A 20,692-nucleotide genomic window follows, 5' to 3' on the forward strand; every position below is an offset into this window, starting at 1 on the left:
ATTCTTGTAAACACTTCTTGTTTCTTGTCTTTTTTTAAAAAAAGATTTATTTATGTATTTTAGAGAGAGAGAGTACAAGCAGGAGGGGCAGAGGGAGGGGGAGGAAGAATCTGAAGCCAACTCCACATTGAGAAACAAACAAAAACCAAACAGACCCTTAAATGCAGAGAACGATCTGGTGGCTGCCAAAGGGGATGTGGGTGGGACCTAGATTAAGAAACATCAACTTCCATTTACATAATAAGCCACAGATATGAAAAGTACAGCATAGGGAATATAGCCAATAATATTGTAATAATATCGTATAGTGACAGATGGTGACTACATATACTGTGGTAAGCATTGCAGAATGCACAGAATTGCCCAATCACTACTGTACACCTGAAACTAATACAACCTTGTATATCAATTATACTTTGAAAATAACATTTTTAAATTATAAAATTTAATCAGGTATTTTAATGCTAGGAAAACAATTAATTTTGCTTACATGAATGTCTATGTTCAATTGAGGACACTTAATAAACAAATATTGATTGGGCCTATGTTGCAGACAGTTGGGGAAATGGATGGAGTCAACAATAGTGCAGTCTCTGAGTTACTGCTCCTGGGGATCTCAGACAGTCCTGAGCAGCAGCAGGTCCTGTTCTGGATGTTCCTGTCCATGTACCTGGTCACAGTGGTGGGAAATGTGCTCATCATCCTGGCCATCAGCTTTGATCCCCGCCTGCACACACCCATGTACTTCTTCCTGGCCAACCTCTCCTTCACTGACCTCTTCTTCATCACCAATACAATCCCCAAGATGCTGGTGAGCCTCCAGTCTCAGAACAAAGCCATCTCCTATGCGGGGTGTCTCACACAGCTCTACTTCCTGGTCTCCTTGGTGGCCCTGGACAACCTCATCCTGGCCACAATGGCATATGACCGCTATGTGGCCATCTGCCGCCCCCTCCACTACACCACGGTCATGAGCCCTGGGCTCTGTATTTTGCTCCTCACCTTGTGTTGGGCACTTTCTGTTTTCTATGGCCTCACCCACACCCTCCTCATGACCAGGGTGACATTCTGCGGTTCCCGGAAGATCCACTACATCTTCTGTGAGATGTATGTGCTGCTGAGGCTGGCATGTTCCAATATTGAAGTCAATCACATGGTGCTGATTGCCACAGGCTGCTTTATTTTCCTCACCCCCTTAGGGTTCATGATCATGTTCTATGTCCGAATTGTCAGAGCCATCCTCCGAATACCCTCGGCCACTGGGAAGTACAAAGCCTTCTCCACCTGTGCTTCCCATTTGGCTGTGGTCTCCCTCTTCTATGGGACACTTGGCATGGTATACCTGCAGCCCCTGCAAACCTACTCCATGAAGGACTCAGTAGCCACAGTGATGTATGCCGTGGTGACCCCCATGATGAACCCTTTCATCTACAGCCTGAGGAACAAGGACATGCATGGGGCCCTGGGAAGACTCCTCCAAGGAAAAGCCTTCCAGAGGTCGACTTGAGATATTTTGGATATTGAAGTGGAGACTGGGAATTTCCTCTACCATGTGCAAGGCATTATCCTATGGGAGACAGAAGAGTGATTAGGACATGTCTCCAGCTCAGAATGAGCTTGCATATCTGTGATGAAGAAAAGACACTTCCATGTAACCCAGTGTCCCCCAGACCTTGCTAGCCTTGGCAATGCCAACACTCATACTAGAATTTTACAGGATCATTCTTTCAACTTTCCTGATCACAGGACCTCCATCCCAGCTTTTCGAAACATGTCAAGTAATGGTCTGGGGAGGAGGTGGTGTTCTCTACACACATCAATTCATGGTCCTGAGTTCTGGCCCTCTCTAAGGGGCCTGCTGCCTACAAGCCACCTGGAGAAGATAACTTGCCCTACTCCCATGGCAGGGGCACTGGGTGAGGTTGCCCATTTCCAGCTCTGCTGGGCATGGCCCCACTGCTTTCATGCTCTGTTTCACATTCCCTCTGAACACAGTCCCTGCTATTCAGGAAAGACTTGTAGAGAAGCTCTTCTCCTTTGCTCTGGGCTGGTTTTCATCTCTTGGGCTTTAGGGCAATACTAACTGTGCTTTTCTCCTGCTTTCCTTTTCCCTGGAAGACCTTAACCCTGGGCAGCCCATCCTGTCCTTCATTACTGTGGCTCCTCACTCCCTTGCCCTGTCTTTTCGGTTTGCTACCACTCCATCCTTCACTCAAAACACACCTCTCCAGCCTATCAACACATGCTCATGAACAGGAGTGGCGGTGGAGGTAGTAGAAGGCAGGAGGTCACTGTGAGACTCAGTCTCTACTTAGGTTCAACCAGCCATGTACGATGCGATGAAGAGAAACTGAATAGCAACGGATGAGAAAGTTAGTCACTGGGCTGTGGCATTTCCAAACAGGGAGCAGTCCTTTGCAAATCAATCCATGGAGCCAGACTAGACTTTGACAGATGGAGAATTGAATTGATCTGAGGTTCAATTCAAGTAATTGATAAGGGCTGAGTGCCTTTTAAGGGCCTCAAACTGGGTTACAGACCTGAATCAGAAGCTCACAATAGACAAGGAAGAAGAATATTTTAATGCAATGTCTGAAAGCAGTGGTTATGCTCTGGGCAGAAGGATTGGAGGGCACAAAGGAGGAAAGCCTAGCTTGGCTTGTTAGTGAGGGAGGATTCAGGGAAGGCTTCCTTAGGGTGGTGACAGCTGAGCTGAGTCTTACACAACATCCTGCCACATGAAGAGCTACCCAGGAAAAGGGGCAGGGCAAAGTAAGGTCACTGCAAGAAAGGAGGGACACGGTGTGGAGGAGAGTCTTCCTATCTGCAGTAGCCAGCCAGCATTCTCGTCCCAGGCCTACCTATCGCTTGTGTGGTCATGGTCATCCCTGGCTAGGCCTTGTGTTCTCATCTGAACGTTGAGTACAATAGCATCATGAATTGCTATTAGGTGATTACGTGAGCGAGTCATTGGCCCATAGTCAGCGTGGTTTTTACCGAGCAGGGACAGGTGGACAAAGAACAGGAAACAGCCTGATAGGTGAGGGGGATGTCCCGCCTGAGTGTACCTGGTGAGACAAGCAGCAGCCAGTGATGAAGCTGAAGGGGGAGGTGGGAGGGATCTCAAAAGGCCTCCAATACCTTGTAGAGGAGCTCCAAATAGAGTCTGTGGACAATGAGGTACCACGGGATGTTTATGAGTTTTAACTTCCACTGTTTTTAGTAAACCAACAATGTGCATTTCTTGCAGAAATATTAAAATAAAAATAACCCCCAAATACTCACCTGGATGTCTACTACCCAAAGACAACTCCGGTATAAATTCTAAAACACTAGGTATAAATTCTAAACTTTCATCTCTGCTCTCCCTCTCTAGTTCAGAATGAATTCAAATTGTTTTTAAACTTGCCTTTTCAATTAATAATGCCTTTCTATATTAACAAATGTTCAGCCACATTACAACTTAATGCCTACACAGTATTTTAGTGTGCCATTTAATGAATACAGCAGAACTTATTTAACACACTTGTTCCATATTTTAGTTGCTTTCAGTTTTCCTGCTGTTTGCAACATGGCAATAATGTCTCCATATGTACATCTTTGATACTGTTTCCTTAGGGGAAATTGGTGAAATGGAATTACTGAGCCAAATGTTTTCATTGCTCAGAGCCTTTGATACATTTCCTGAATCATGCTCCACAAAGCTCATGATGACCTAGACTTTAATAGGAGGGGTATGAGATCCTGTTTCTGTATTGTTTGTGTTTATTTGCCTTGAGGGATGTGGGAAGGAGAGGAAGCTCTAGAACTTTTAAGTACAACAGGCAAAAGCAAAAGCAATTTTGTACTTCGTTAGCAACATTGTTCTACAAAGATGAGGCAGGGTTTCTGGTGAGCTCAGGTTCTCACCTGTCACTCTCCCCGAAACTGTGCCCCTGAGAAAAAAAAAGCCTTCCCCTCTTTGGTCCACAAGAAGGCACTAGAAGGCGGGCCCTGGAGTTTATCACTCCCTTCGGGGTAGGGTGGTGTCCCTCAGGAGCCAAGTTCTGCTCCACAACAATCACTTCTTCCTCAACCATCCAGAAGGATGACATCTAGAACATGGGAGTATCTTCCTTGGACACATTTGGACACAGGAGGTGGAAAGACGGGGAATGGCAGCTAGTGCCTCTGTTCTCTTTTTTGTCTTCTTCATCCCAATAAATATCTTTTATTTAAAATCCTGAGTGTTAAGGGGGCTTAATTAGGCCTTTTGAGCTGTGGCAGATTGTGGGAAACTGTTGTTACTATGGGACATTTAGGCATTTTCCCCATACCTAGTAAGCTCTGATTATACAGTAGTCCCCCCTTAAGTGTGGTTTGATTTACTGTGGTTTTGGTTATCTGCAGTCAACCACAGTCAGGAAGCAGACGGATCTCCTGACACATCCTCAGAATGTCAAAAGTGTCCTAAGGCTACATCAGAGAGCCTATGTCATCCATCTCTTTCCATCTCCTCCCTCAGGCAGCCATTTTGTCATCCTCACACCATCACAAGAGAAGCTAAGATATTTTAAGAGAGAGAAAGAACACATTCACATTACAGTTCATTGTTATCATTGTTTTATTTTATTATTGTTGTTAATCTCTTACTGTACCTACTTCATAAGTTACACTTTATTTTAGCTATGTATGTGGAAAAAACAGTATACATGCAGGATTCAGTACTACCCTATGGTTTTAGGCACATTGTTGATGAGGGTTGGCCTATTTCCTATTATGTTTACTTCTAGAATGTAACATGTTGGAAGTCCCAGTTGAAAACCTGGAGTTTTCAACTCCTTCCCTCTGACAGGATTCTACCTCCACTTTTTGTCTCCATAGGCCTGCTAACGCTTGCCTCACAACTCAGCCTCTCAGCTGCACCTTCTGCTCCCAGCCTCTCAGCCCCTGCCTTGGAATCAACCAATGGCTTGTGGGGAAAGCAGAGCAGCTGTCAGCAGTGTCACTCTGGGGTTCCTCGATTTCCTGCATTTTGCCCCCCCCCCCCCCCCAGTTCATCTGGTAGCTCTTTGAGGCCTCCCAGACTTCTGAGGGCAAGGATGTTTCTTTGCTTGACCAGGAGTGTTGACACAAAACGAACAAATTTTTAAAAATTTTTTAAAAAAAGGAAGAGAGTTTTAAATTTTATTCGAGGCCAAGCAAGGGCAGCTGCCTGGGATACACAATCTTTACAAAGAAGGGAGTGCGCTGGAGAAGGAATGTTTAATACAGGATCTTATATGTTTTTGTTACATCAAGAGTTACAAATCATCATGACGAAGAGCATTTCAGAAAATTACAGGCTTTATCATGTGCTTTTAGTACGAGCAAGATTGCAGACTTCAGAGGTGTGGGAATAGAACTGCCAGGGGGGGATTTTTACTCTTAAGTCTGAAATGTTTCTTTTAGGTTATTTGCGAATGAAGGAGATGTACAATGTGTGCTCAGGGCAGAAAGAGCTTTTGCCCTTTGAAGTGTGGTGAAGTCATTATGACCTTGGTAAAAGTGTATCTTCTCTGGGAGCCCAGGTGCAGGGCCCACAAACATTAACAGTTGAAAGTTTCCTTTATGAGGAGCAGGTTTAGAGTGGCTCTTCTCAGCCAGTTCCAAAGGGAATTGAGTTCTAATAACTAAGGTAATTCTACGCAGTGAGTTAACTTCTGTCCTGTGCATCTAGAATGTGCTGTGGAGCCTTGGGAGAATTGAGAACATCGTCATTCAGATAATTTTCTATAGGGCTTAATTCTGTCCTGGAAACCCGGTTGTGAAAGGCTAGCATTGTCCCTGGATCCCAGGGTTCTCGTCTCACAGAGTGGAAGAATGAATCTCACAAGTGGGTGAAGTGAAGTGAAAGTTTATTAAGTGAAAGTGAAAGCAGAAAGCAAAGAAGAAGCTCTCTAGAGTGAGAGGGGTCCCAAAAGAGCTGCCACGGAGGCTTCTAGTGGCAGTCTTTTATTGACAACTGACTGGGAAGCTTGTGGTCTTGAGATTCCTGTGACATCTTGGTTTGAGCAAGGACCCTTGATAACACGTTTAATGACTTAATTCTTTGAGGTTTGGCCATTTTCTATGATTACACTGTAGTCACCAAAGAAAAACATTCTCTGACATCGCAGGCCTGGTGATCTGTTTCTTTATCTCTTGTTCACTCTGGCTTATCGGATTCTGTCTGCCAGGAATAGTTTCAGAGCCCAGCCAGGGGTCCCCTACCTCTCCCTGCCTATAACTTAACCCTTTCCTTATTCACTACGAAGAATTGTATTAAACAGATTAGGCCCCGTGCCCACAGAGAACCATCATTCCCAGGAACAATCCGGATGCCAAAGAGAAAATAATAGCTGTTAGAAACGGGGAAATAGAAGTCAGAAAGATTATTTTCCTTCTTGCATGTGGAGTTGGTTTGATTTGTTGTTGATTCTCCAGTTCTTTAAGGTGTAGAGACAGCTGGTGTATTCTGAATTTTTCAATTTTTTTGAGGGAGGCTTGGATGGCTATGTATTTCCCCCTTAGAACCGCCTTTGCTGTATCCCATAGGTTTTGGACCGAAGTGTCTTCATTCTCATTGGTTTCCATGAATTGTTTAAGTTCATCTTTGATCTCCTGGTTGATCCAAGCATTCTTTTTTTTTTTTTAATTTATTTTTATTTGTTTATTTACAGCATAACAGTGTTCATTGTTTTGGCATCACACCCAGTGCTCCATGCAGTACGTGCCCTCCCTATTACCCACCACCTGGTTCCTCAACCTCCCACCCCCCCCCACCCCCCTGCCGCCCCTTCATAACCCTCTGGTTGTTTTTCAGAGTCCATAGTCTCTCATGGTTCATCTCCCCTTCCAGTTTCCCTCAACTCCCTCTCCTCTCCATCTCCCCATGTCCTCCATGTTATTTGTTATGCTCCACAAATAAGTGAGACCATATGATACTTGACTCTCTCTGCTTGACTTATTTCGCTCAGCATAATTTCTTCCAGTCCCGCCCATGTTGCAACAAAAGTTGGGTATTCGAGGGGGAGGAGTTAAGATGGCGGAGAAGTAGCAGCCTGAGACTACATCAGGTAACAGGAGATCAGCTCGATAGCTTATCTAAACATTGCAAACACCTACAAATCCAACGGGAGAGTGAAGAGAAGAAGAACAGCAACTCTAGAAACAGAAAATCAACCACTTTCTGAAAGGTAGGACTGGCGGAGAAGTGAATCTAAAACGAAGGGAAGATAGACCGCGGGGGGAGGGGCCGGCTCCCGGCAAGCGGCGGAGCAAAGGAGCACAAAATCAGGACTTTTAAAAGTCTGTTCCACTGAGGGACATTGCTCCAGAGGCTAAACCAGGGTGAAGCCCACGCGGAGCCAGCGTGGCCCCAGGCCCCACAGGGTCACAGAAGGATCGGGGGTGTCAGAGTGTCGGAGAGCTCGCAGGTATTAGAACGGAGAAGCCGGCTGCAGAGACAGAGCCGAGGACTGAACTCTCAGCTCGGGGTTACCTTGAACTGGTCGCGGGCTGGGTGAGCTCGGAGCGCGGCTAGAGGCTGGGGATACGGGAGTGATTGGGTGCTGTCCTCTGGGGGTGCACTGAGGAGTGGGGCCCCAGGCTCTCGGCTCCTCCGGGCCGGAGACTGGGAGGCCGCCATTTTCATTCCCGTCCTCCGGAACTCTACGGAAAGCGTTCAGGGAACAGAAGCTCCCAAAAGCGAACCCGAGCCGATTACTTAGTCCGGCCGCCGGTAAGGGCGGTGCAATCCCGCCTCGGGCAAAGACACTTGAGAGTCACTACAACAGGCCCCTCCCCCAGAAGATCAACAAAATATCCAGCCAGGACGAAGTTCATCTATCAAGGAGAAAGCAGATTCAATTCCTAAGACAGCAGAGCAATTCTAGAGGAGGAGAAAGTAAAGCACGGAACTCATGGCTTTCTCCCCGTGATTCTTTAGTCTTGCGGCTACTTCAATTTTTTTTTCTTTTTTCAATTTTTTTTTCTTTTTTCAATTTTTTTTTCTTTTTTCTTTTTTCTTCTTCTGCTAAATTTTTTAAAAACTTTTACCCTTTTCTTTTTTAACGTTTTTTGACTAGTTCATCTAAATATATATATTTTTTCTTTCTTTTTTATATTTTTTTATTTGTTTTATTTTTTAAATTTTTATCTTTTTTTTTTCTTTTTTTTTCAGAACCTGTTTTTATCCCCTTTCTCCCCCCCACAATTTGGGGTCTCTTCTGATTCGGTTACAGCGCATTTTTCCGGGGTCTTTGCCACCCTTTTAGTAGTTTATTTGCTCCTTCATATCCTCTTATCTGGACAAAATGACAAGGCGGAAAAAATCATCACAAACAAAAGAACAAGAGACAGTACCGAAGGCTAGGGACCTAATCAACACAGACATTGGTAATATGTCAGATCAAGAGTTCAGAATGACGATTCTGAACATTCTAGCCGGGCTCGAAAAAGGCATGGAAGATATTAGAGAAACCCTCTCTGGAGATATTAAAGCCCTTTCTGGAGAAATTAAAGAACTAAAATCTAACCAAGTTGAAATCAAAAAAGCTATTAATGAGGTGCAATCAAAAATGGAGGCTCTCACTGCTAGGATCAATGAGGCAGAAGAAAGAATTAGTGATATAGAAGACCAAATGACAGAGAATAAGGAAGCCGAGCAAAAGAGGGACAAACAGCTACTGGACAATGAGGGGAGAATTCGAGAGATAAGTGACACCATAAGACGAAACAACATTAGAATAATTGGGATTCCAGAAGAAGAAGAAACAGAGAGGGGAGCAGAAGGTCTATTGGAGAGAATCATTGGAGAGAATTTCCCTAATATGGCAAAGGGAACAAGCATCAATATCCAGGAGATGCAGAGAACCCCCCTCAAAGTCAACAAGAATAGGTCCACACCCCGTCACCTAATAGTAAAATTTACAAGTCTTAGTGACAAAGAGAAAATCCTGAAAGCAGCCCGGGAAAAGAAGTTTGTAACATACAATGGTAAAAATATTAGATTGGCGGCAGACTTATCCACAGAGACCTGGCAGGCCAGAAAGAGCTGGCATGATATATTCAGAGCACTAAACGAGAAAAACATGCAGCCAAGAATACTCTATCCAGCTAGGCTATCATTGAAAATAGAAGGAGAGATCAAAAGCTTCCAGGACAAACAAAAACTGAAAACCAAACCAGCTCTACAGGAAATATTGAAAGGGGTCCTCTAAGGAAAGAGAGAGCCTAAAAGTAGTAGATCAGAAAGGTACAGAGACAATATACAGTAACAGTCACCTTACAGGCTAATAATGGCAATAAATTCATATCTCTCAATAGTTACCCTGAATGTTAATGGGCTAAATGCCCCAATCAAATGACACAGGGTATCAGAATGGATAAAAAAACAAAACCCATCAGTATGTTGCCTACAAGAAACTCATTTTAGACGCGAAGACACCTCCAGATTTAAAGTGAGGGGGTGGAAAACAATTTACCATGCTAATGGGCATCAGAAGAAAGCTGGGGTGGCAATCCTTATATCAGATCAATTAGATTTTAAGCCAAAGACTATCATAAGAGATGAGGAAGGACACTATATCCTACTCAAAGGGTCTGTCCAACAAGAAGATCTAACAATTTTAAATATCTATGCCCTTAACGTGGGAGCAGCCAACTATATCAACCAATTAATAACAAAATCAAAGAAACACATCAATAATAATACAATAATAGTAGGGGACTTGAACACTCCCCTCACTGAAATGGACAGATCATCCAAGCCAAAGATCAACAAGCAAATAAAGGCCTTAAATGACACACTGGACCAGATGGACATCACAGATATATTCAGAACATTTCATCCCAAAGCAACAGAATACACATTCTTCTCTAGTGCACATGGAACCTTCTCCAGAATAAATCACATCCTGGGTCACAAATCAGGTCTCAACTGGTATCAAAAGATTAGGATTATTCCCTGCATATTTTCAGACCACAATGCTCTGAAGCTAGAACTCAATCACAAGAGGAAAGCTGGAAAGAACCCAAATACATGGAGACTAAACAGCATCCTTCTAAAGAATGAATGGGTTAACCAGGAAATGAAAGAAGAATTGAAAAAATTCATGGAAACAAATGATAATGAAAACACAACAGTTCAAAATCTGTGGGACACAGCAAAGGCAGTCCTGAGAGGAAAATATATAGCGGTACAAGCCTTTCTCAAGAAACAAGAAAGGTCTCAAGTACACAACCTAACCCTACGCGTAAAGGAGCTGGAGAAAGAACAAGAAAGAAACCCAAAACCCAGCAGGAGAAGAGAAATCATAAAGATCAGAGCAGAAATCAATGAAATAGAAACCAAAAAAACAATAGAAAAAATCAATGAAACTAGGAGCTGGTTCTTTGAAAGAATCAATAAGATTGATAAACCCCTGGCCAGACTCATCAAAAAGAAAAGAGAAAGGACCCAAATAAATAAAATCATGAATGAAAGAGGAGAGATCACAACTAACACCAAAGAAATACAGACAATTATAAGAACATACTATGAGCAACTCTACGCCAACAAATTGGCCAATCTGGAAGAAATGGATGCATTCCTAGAGACATATAAACTACCACAACTGTACCAGGAAGAAATAGAAAACCTGAACAGGCCCATAACCAGTAAGGAGATTGAAACAGTCATCCAAAATCTCCAAACAAACAAAAGCCCAGGGCCAGACGGCTTCCCAGGGGAATTCTACCAAACATTTAAAGATGAACTAATTCCTATTCTCCTGAAACTGTTCCAAAAAATAGAAATGGAAGGAAAACTTCCAAACTCATTTTATGAGGCCAGCATCACCTTGATCCCCAAACCAGACAAGGATCCCACCAAAAAAGAGAACTACAGACCAATATCCTTGATGAACGCAGACGCAAAAATTCTCGCCAAAATACTAGCCAATAGGATTCAACAGTACATTAAAAGGATTATTCACCACGATCAAGTGGGATTTATTCCAGGGCTGCAGGGTTGGTTCAACATCCGCAAATCAATCAATGTGATAGAACACATTAATAAAAGAAAGAACAAGAACCATATGATACTCTCCATAGATGCTGAAAAAGAATTTGACAAAGTACAGCATCCCTTCCTGATCAAAACTCTTCAAAGTGTGGGGATAGAGGGCACATACCTCAATATTATCAAAGCCATCTATGAAAAACCCACCGCAAATATCATTCTCAATGGAGAAAAACTGAAAGCTTTTCCGTTAAGGTCAGGAACACGGCAGGGATGTCCATTATCACCACTGCTATTCAACATAGTACTAGAAGTCCTAGCCTCAGCAATCAGACAACAAAAAGAAATTAAAGGCATCCAAATTGGTAAAGAAGAAGTCAAACTATCACTCTTCGCAGATGATATGATACTATATGTGGAAAACCCAAAAGACTCCACTCCAAAACTGCTAGAACTTGTACAGGAATTCAGTAAAGTGTCAGGATATAAAATCAATGCACAGAAATCAGTTGCATTTCTGTACACCAACAACAAGACTGAAGAAAGAGAAATTAAGGAGTCAATCCCATTTACAATTGTACCCCAAACTATAAGATACCTAGGAATAAACCTAACCAAAGAGACTAAGAATCTATACACAGGAAATTATAAAGTACTCATGAAAGAAATTGAGGAAGACACAAAGAAATGGAAAAATGTTCCATGCTCCTGGATTGGAAGAATAAATATTGTGAAAATGTCTATGCTACCTAAAGCAATCTACACATTTAATGCAATCCCTATCAAAATACCATCCATTTTTTTCAAAGAAATGGAACAAATAATCCTCAAATTTATATGGAACCAGAAAAGACCTTGAATAGCCAAAGGAATATTGAAGAACAAAGCCAAAGTTGGTGGCATCACAATTCAGGACTTCAAGCTCTATTACAAAGCTGTCATCATCAAGACAGCATGGTACTGGCACAAAAACAGACACATAGATCAGTGGAACAGAATAGAGAGCCCAGAAATCGACCCTCAACTCTATGGTCAACTAATCTTCGACAAAGCAGGAAAGAATGTCCAATGGAAAAAAGACAGCCTCTTCAATAAATGGTGCTGGGAAAATTGGACAGCCACATGCAGAAAAATGAAATTGGACCACTTCCTTACACCACACACGAAAAAAGACTCCAAATGGATGAAGGACCTCAATGTGAGAAAGGAATCCATCAAAATCCTTGAGGAGAATTCAGGCAGCAACCTCTTCGACCTCACCCGCAGCAACATCTTCCTAGGAACAACGGCAAAGGCAAGGGAAGCAAGGGCAAAAATGAACTATTGGGATTTCATCAAGATCAAAAGCTTTTGCACAGCAAAGGAAACAGTTAACAAAACCAAAAGACAACTGACAGAATGGGGGAAGATATTTGCAAACGACATATCAGATAAAGGGCTAGTATCCAAAATCTATAAGGAACTTAGCAAACTCAACACCCAAAGAACAAACAATCCAATCAAGAAATGGGCAGAGGACATGAACAGACATTTCTGCAAAGAAGACATCCAGATGGCCAACAGACACATGAAAAAGTGCTCCACGTCACTCGGCATCAGGGAAATACAAATCAAAACCACAATGAGATATCACCTCACACCAGTCAGAATGGCTAAAACGAACAAGTCAGGAAATGACAGATGCTGGCGAGGATGTGGAGAAAGGGGAACCCTCCTCCACTGTTGGTGGGAATGCAAGCTGGTGCAACCACTCTGGAAAACAGCATGGAGGTTCCTCAAAATGTTGAAAATAGAACTACCCTATGACCCAGCAATTGCACTACTGGGTATTTACCCTAAAGATACAAACATAGTGATCCGAAGGGGCACGTGTACCCAAATGTTTATAGCAGCAATGTCTACAATAGCCAGACTATGGAAAGAACCTAGATGTCCATCAACAGATGAATGGATCAAGAAGATGTGGTATATATACACAATGGAATACTATGCAGCCATCAAAAGAAATGAAATCTTGCCATTTGCGACGACGTGGATGGAACTAGAGCGTATCATGCTTAGTGAAATAGGTCAATCGGAGAAAGACAACTATCATATGATCTCCCTGATATGAGGACATGGAGAAGCAACATGGGGGGGTAGGGGGAAAGGAGAAGAATAAATGAAACAAGATGGGATTGGGAGGGAGACAAACCATAAATGACTCTTAATCTCACAAAACAAACTGGGGGTTGCTGGGGGGAGGTGGGATTGGGAGAGGGGGAGCGGGCTATGGACATTGGGGAGGGGAGGCGAACCATAAGAGACTATGGACTCTGAAAAACAACCTGAGGGTTTTGAAGGGTCAGGGGTGGGAGTTTGGGGCAACCTGAGGGTTTTGAAGGGTCAAGGGTGGGAGGTGGGGGGAACAGGTGGTGGGTAATGGGGAGGGCACGTTTTGCATGGAGCACTGGGTGTTGTGCAAAAAGAATGAATACTGTTACGCTGAAAAAATAAATAAAAAAAAAAAACAAAAAAACAAAAAAGTTGGGTATTCATCCTTTCTGATGGAGGCATAATACTCCATTGTGTATATGGACCACATCTTCCTTATCCATTCATCCGTTGAAGGGCATCTTGTTCTTTCCACAGTTTGGCGACCGTAGCCATTGCTGCAATAAACATTGGGGTAGAAATGGCCCTTCTTTTCACTACATCTGTATCTTTGGGGTAAATACCCAGCAGTGCAATTGCAGGGTCATAGGGAAGCTCTATTCTTATTTTCTTGAGGAATCTCCACACTGTTCTCCAAAGTAGCTGCACTAACTTGCATTCCCACCAACAGTGTAAGAGGGTTCCCCTTTCTCCACATCCTCTCCAACACACGTTGTTTCCTGTCTTGCTAATTTTGGCCATTCTAACTGGTGTCAGGTGGTATCTCAATGTGGTTTTAATTTGAATCTCCCTGATGGCTAGTGATGATGAACATTTTTTCATGTGTCTGATAGCCATTTGTATGTCTTCATTGGAGAAGTGTCTGTTCATATCTTCTGCCCATTTTTTGATATGATTATCTGTTTTGTGTGTGTTGAGTTGGAGAAGTTCTTTATAGATCCTGGATATCAACCTTTTGTCTGTACTGTCATTTGCAAATATCTTCTCCCATTCCGTGGGTTGCCTCTTTGTTTTGTTGACTGTTTCCTTGGCCTTTGGAGACATATCTTGAAAGAAGTTGCTGTGGCTGATATCGAAGAGTTTACTGCCTATGTTCTCCTCTAGGATTCTGATAGATTCCTGTCTCACGTTGAGGTCTTTTATCTATTTCGAGTTTATCTTTGTGTACGGTGTAAGAGAATGGTCGAGTTTCATTCTTCTACATATCGCTGTCCAGTTTTCCCAGCACCATTTATTGAAGAGACTGTCTTTTTTCCATTGAATATTTTTTCCTGTTTTGTCGAAGATTATTTGACCATAGAGTTGAGGGTCCATATCTGGGCTCTCCACTCTGTTCCACTGGTCTATGTGTCTGTTTTTATGCCAGTACCACGCTGTCTTGGTGATCACAGCTTTGTAGTAAAGCTTGAAATCGGGTAACGTGATGCCGCCAGTTTTGTTTTTGTTTTTCAACATTTCCTTAGCAATTCGGGGTCTCTTCTGGCTCCATACAAATTTTAGGATTATTTGCTCCAGCTCTTTGAAAAATATCGGTGGAATTTTGATCAGAATGCCATTAAAAGTATAGATTGCTCTAGACAGTATAGACATTTTAACAATGTTTATTCTTCCAATCCAAGAGCATGGAACAGTCTTCCATCTTTTTGTGTCTTCTTCAATTTCTTTCATGAGTGTTCTGTAGTTCCTCGAGTACAGGTCCTTTACTTCTTTGGTTAGGTTTATGCCCAGGTATCTTATGGTTCTTGGTGCTATAGTAAATGGAATCGATTCTCTAATTTCCCTTTCTGTATTTCATTGTTGGTGTATAAGAAAGCCACTGATTTCTGTACATTGACTTTGTATCCTGCCACGTTACTGAATTGCTGTATGAGTTCTAGTAGTTTGCGGGTGGAGTCTTTGGGGTTTTCCATATAAAGAATCATGTCATCTGCGAAGAGAGAGAGTTTGACTTCTTCCTTGCCAATTTGGATACCTTTTATTTCTCTTTTTTGTCTGATTGCCGTTGCTAGGACTTCTAATACTATGTTGAACAAGAGTGGTGAGAGTGGGCATCCTTGTCGTGTTCCTGATCTCAACGGGAAGGCTGCAAGCTTTTTCCCATTGAAGAAGATATTTGCTGTGGGTCTTTCATAGATAGATTTTATGAAGTTCAGGAATGTTCCCTCTATCCCTATACTCTGAAGCGTTTTCATCAGGAACGGATGCTGGATTTTGTCAAATGCTTTTTCTGCATCAATTGAGAGGACCATGTGGTTCTTCTCTCTTCTCTTATTGATGTGTTCTATCACACTGATTGATTTGCGAATGTTGAACCAACCTTGCAACCCAGGGATGAATCCCACCTGGTCATGGTGGATAATCTTTTTAATGTGCTGCTGGATCCTGTTTGCTAGGATCTTGTTGAGAATCTTTGCATCCATATTCATCAGTGATATTGGTCTGAAATTCTCCTTTTTGGTAGGATCTTTGCCTGGTTTGGGGATCAGGGTAATGCTGGCTTCATAAAAAGAGTCTGGAAGTTTTCCTTCTGCTTCAATTTTTTGGAACAGCTTCAGGAGAATTGGTGTTATTTCTTCTTTGAAAGTTTGGTAGAATTCCCCAGGGAATCCGTCAGGTCTGGGGCTCTTGTTTTTTGGGAGGTTTTTGATCACTGCTTCAATCTCATTACTAGATATCGGTCTATTCAGGTTGTCAATTTCTTCCTGGTTCAATTTTGGGAGTTTGTAGCTTCCAGGAATGCGTCCATTTCATCTAGGTTGCTTAGCTTATTGGCATATAACTGTTGGTAATAATTTCTGATGATTGTTTCTATTTCCTTGGTGTTAGATGTGATCTCTCCCTTTTCATTCATAATTGTATTAATTTGGGCTTTCTCTCTTTTCTTTTGGATTAGTGTGGCCAATGGTTTATCGATCTTATTGATTCTTTCAAAAAACCAGCTTCTAGTTTCATTGATACGTTCTACTGTATCTCTCGTTTCTACCTCATTGATCTCTACTCTAATCTTGATTATTTCCCTTCTTGCATGTGGAGTTGGTTTGATTTGTTGTTGATTCTCCAGTTCTTTAAGGTGTAGAGACAGCTGGTGTATTCTGGATTTTTCAATGTTTTTGAGGGAGGCTTGGATGGCTATGTATTTCCCCCTTAGAACCGCCTTTGCTGTATCCCATAGGTTTTGGACCGAGGTGTCTTCATTCTCATTGGTTTCCATGAATTATTTAAGTTCGTCTTTGATCTCCTGGTTGATCCAAGCATTCTTAAGCAAGGTGGTCTTTAGCTTCCAGGTGTTTGAGTTCCTTCTGAACTTTTCCTTGTGATTGAGCTCCAGTTTCAAAGCATTGTGATCTGAGAATATGCAGGGAATAATGTCAGTCTTTTGGTATCGGTTGAGTCCTGCTTTGTGACCCAGTATGTGGTCTATTCTGGAGAAGGTTCCATGTGCACTTGAGAAGAATGAGTATTCTGTTGTTTTAGGGTGGAATGTTCTGTATATGTCTATGAGGTCCATCTGGTCCAATGTTTCATTCAGTGCTATTTCTTTATTAATTTTCTGCTTCGATGATCTCAATTGATGCAGAAAAAGCATTTGACAAAATCCAGCATCCGTTCCTGATGAAAACGCTTCAAATTATAGGGATAGAGGGAACATTCCTGAACTTCATAAAATCTATTTATGAAAGACCCACAGCAAATATCATCCTCAATGGGAAAAAGCTTGCAGCCTTCCCGTTGAGATCAGGAACACGACAAGGATGCCCACTCTCACCACTCTTGTTCAACATAGTATTAGAAGTTCTAGCAATGGCAATCAGACAACAAAGAGGAATAAAAGGTATCCAAATTGGCAAGGAAGAAGTCAAACTCTCTCTCTTCACAGATGACATGATTCTTTATATGGAAAACCCCAAAGACTCCACCCGCAAACTACTAGAACTCATACAGCAATTCAGTAACGTGGCAGGATACAAAGTCAATGTACAGAAATCAGTGGCTTTCTTATACACTAACAATGAAAATACAGAAAGGGAAATTAGAGAATCGATTCCATTTACTATAGCACCAAGATCTATAAGATACCTGGGAATAAACCTAACCAAAGAGGTAAAGGACCTGTACTCGAGGAACTACAGAACACTCATGAAAGAAATTGAAGAAGACACAAAAAGATGGAAGACTGTTCCATGCTCTTGGATTGGAAGAATAAACATTGTTAAAATGTCTATACTGCCTAGAGCAATCTATACTTTTAATGCCATTCTGATCAAAATACCACCAATATTTTTCAAAGAGCTGGAGCAAATAATCCTAAAATTTGTATGGAATCAGAAGAGATCCCGAATTGCTAAGGAAATGTTGAAAAACAAAAACAAAACTGGCGGCATCATGTTACCCGATTTCAAACTTTACTACAAAGCTGTGATCACCAAGACAGCATGGTACTGGCATAAAAACAGACACATAGACCAGTGGAATAGAGTGGAGAGCCCAGATATGGACCTTCAACTCTATGGTGAAATAATCTTCGACAAAACAGGAAAAAATATTCAATGGAAAAAAGACAGTCTCTTCAATAAATGGTGCTGGGAAAACTGGACAGCGATATGTAGAAGAATGAAACTCGACCATTCTCTTACACCGTACACAAAGATAAACTCGAAATAGATAAAAGACCTCAACGTGAGACAGGAATCTATCAGAATCCTAGAGGAGAACATAGGCAGTAACCTCTTCGATATCAGCCACAGCAACTTCTTTCAAGATATGTCTCCAAAGGCCAAGGAAACAAAAGCAAAAATGAACTTTTGGGACTTCATCAAGATCAAAAGCTGCTGCACAGCAAAGGAAACAGTCAACAAAACAAAAAGGCAACCCATGGAATGGGAGAAGATATTTGCAAATGACAGTACAGACAAAAGGTTGATATCCAGGATCTATAAAGAACTTCTCCAACTCAACACACACAAAACAGATAATCATATCAAAAAATGGGCAGAAGATATGAACAGACACTTCTCCAACGAAGACATACAAATGGCTATCAGACATATGAAAAAATGTTCATCATCACTAGCCATCAGGGAGATTCAAATTAAAACCACATTGAGATACCACCTGACACCAGTTAGAATGGCCAAAATTAGCAAGACAGGAAACAACGTGTGTTGGAGAGGATGTGGAGAAAGGGGAACCCTCTTACACTGTTGGTGGGAATGCAAGTTAGTGCAGCCACTTTGGAGAACAGTGTGGAGATTCCTCAAGAAATTAAGAATAGAGCTTCCCTATGACCCTGCAATTGCACTGCTGGGTATTTACCCCAAAGATACAGATGTAGTGAAAAGAAGGGCCATTTCTACCCCAATGTTTATTGCAGCAATGGCTACGGTCGCCAAACTGTGGAAAGAACAAGATGCCCTTCAACGGATGAATGGATAAGGAAGATGTGGTCCATATACACAATGGAGTATTATGCCTCCATCAGAAAGGATGAATACCCAACTTTTGTTGCAACATGGACGGGACTGGAAGAGATTATGCTGAGCGAAATAAGTCAAGCAGAGAGAGTCAAGTATCATATGGTCTCACTTATTTGTGGAGCATAACAAATAACATGGAGGACATGGGGAGATGGAGAGGAAAGGGAGTTGAGGGAAACTGGAAGGGGAGATGAACCATGAGAGACTGTGGACTCTGAAAAACAACCAGAGGGTTTTGAAGGGGCGGGGGGGTGGGAGGTTGAGGAACCAGGTGGTGGGTAATAGGGAGGGCACGTACTGCATGGAGCACTGTGTGTGATGCCAAAACAATGAACACTGTTATGCTGTAAATAAACAAATAAAAAAAAAACATAGAAAGAAAAAAATAATAAAATAATAAAAAAAAGAAGTCAGAAAGACTGTAAGTGCTCACTACAAGCAATTTTCAGGTAAAAATACATTGTAGTTTTCTGGCTTCCTCTCTGACATCATTACTCTCATACTCAAAATAAGAAAGAAGATGAACAATCAAAACAGCAACAACCTTCCTAGAGCTATCAAATAATCGAGGTCTCATAAATGAGAATTTAACATTTGCTGTTAGAAAACCATGAAGATTTTAGAGGCTGTTTGTTAGCACAGTGTAACCTAAACTATCTAATCTGATGGAGATGGAAAAAATCTTTTCCATTCAATGTGAGACATAAAATCATGAAATTATAAGGAAAGATTGTCAATCTGAAAATAAAGAGCCACAGCGAGAGGCAAATGAGCATTGATTTAGGATCAAAGAATTGCACTTCTGAGAGCATGGAGTCTGGTAGACACCCAAGCAGTGCCCTGCTTACAGGATCAAACCAAGGGGCTTTTTATGAGGAAAAGCTAAATAATCTAAATAATTACATGAGTTAAATAATTAAATATTTATTTAACATGAGTTAAATTTAAAAAGCTGAATAATTACATGAGTTGAAGAAGAAATGTTTTCTATGGGGAGCGAAAAGAGTGTCTTTTAAACATGGCGAGGTGGGGATTTATTGGCACTGACACATTTGAAGGTCATGCTTCTTCATTCTTAATATGTGTAATTAGCACGTTAAATACCCACCCCTGGGCATGATTTTCATTATTCTAATAAGAGAGAAAGTTGGGGAAAGGTCAGCTCTGGCGTTGGTCTTGGCACAGACTGGTTTGGTCCCATCGTGCCAGTCTTTGTTGTTGAGTTCCTCCTTTGGTAGATATCCTGCTTCTGCATTCCTACAGGATATGCTATTCAAGGGGCACAGAGTTTCAGCTATCAAGGAATGCTGGATTTTGCAGTTAGGGCTGAGAGGACCAGAGTCCAGTCCCTGCTCTGTCTCACCAAGGTCTGGGGCTCTTTGATGGGTAATAGATAAGATTAGTTGGGGCAGTGTCAAGGCTCATAGGGTAGATGGAGTTGTGGAAATAGTGGTGATAATGTTCTCAAAAGGTTTTCTGGGTTCAGCCCTAGGAAAAAGTTCATTCATTGTAATGAAGGGTCATTTAATGTGAAGAGCTGTGGAGATGACCTTGTCCCAGTTCTTTATGGTGTAGGTAGGAACAATCCCAGTCACAGAAAGGAAATTTCTAAGGTCTCAGAGTAGTGGTTATAGCCCACTTTCCTGATTTTTACTCTTAAAAACTTTGCCCTTTGGGAGAAGCTCATTTTCTTTAACACTGAGGTGTCTGAAGACTGAAAGATATCAGGAAAAAGACAAACATAATTTCTGTACCTTAGACTGTATTGCCAGGCACTGTCCCCAAAGGCAGGGGGGCTGACAACTTGAGTGGGCCAGTGGGGCTGTGGGGGATGAACTCTGAGCACACACATCCACCCTCCTTTTCCCTTATCAGCTCAACTCTCTCTTCTCCCAGGTATGGTTTTTAGCCAAAGGAAATGGAAGAGAGCACCTAGACCACTTTTCATTATTATACCTTCAGCAAAACTTACGCTTTATTTTTTTTCCTAGTTAGAAGAAAGCAGGGCTGGGGGGAGCCTGACAATAACATCAATGGTGCTGTTATCACATGGGACACGCTA

At 42.0% G+C, this 20,692-nt stretch overlaps 1 protein-coding gene across 1 annotated transcript; it reads left to right on the top strand.

Moving 5' to 3' along the window:
• The first annotated feature begins 514 nt into the window (after positions 1 to 514).
• On the top strand, positions 515 to 1,507 carry LOC123929966 (olfactory receptor 1D2-like). Its single transcript, XM_045986185.1, has one exon. The coding sequence runs from the start codon at positions 545 to 547 to the stop codon at positions 1,505 to 1,507; it is 963 nt and encodes a 320-aa protein (XP_045842141.1). The 5' UTR covers positions 515 to 544.
• The last annotated feature ends 19,185 nt before the right edge of the window (positions 1,508 to 20,692 follow it).

The sequence above is a fragment of the Meles meles genome, chromosome 18 (genome assembly GCF_922984935.1).
Source record: "Meles meles chromosome 18, mMelMel3.1 paternal haplotype, whole genome shotgun sequence".
Taxonomy (NCBI): Eukaryota; Metazoa; Chordata; class Mammalia; order Carnivora; family Mustelidae; genus Meles; species Meles meles.

Coding starts and splice junctions, on each gene's coding strand:
- LOC123929966 (XM_045986185.1), top strand. CDS start 545: ATGTTGCAGACAGTTGGGGAAATGGATGGAGTCAACAATAGTGCAGTC.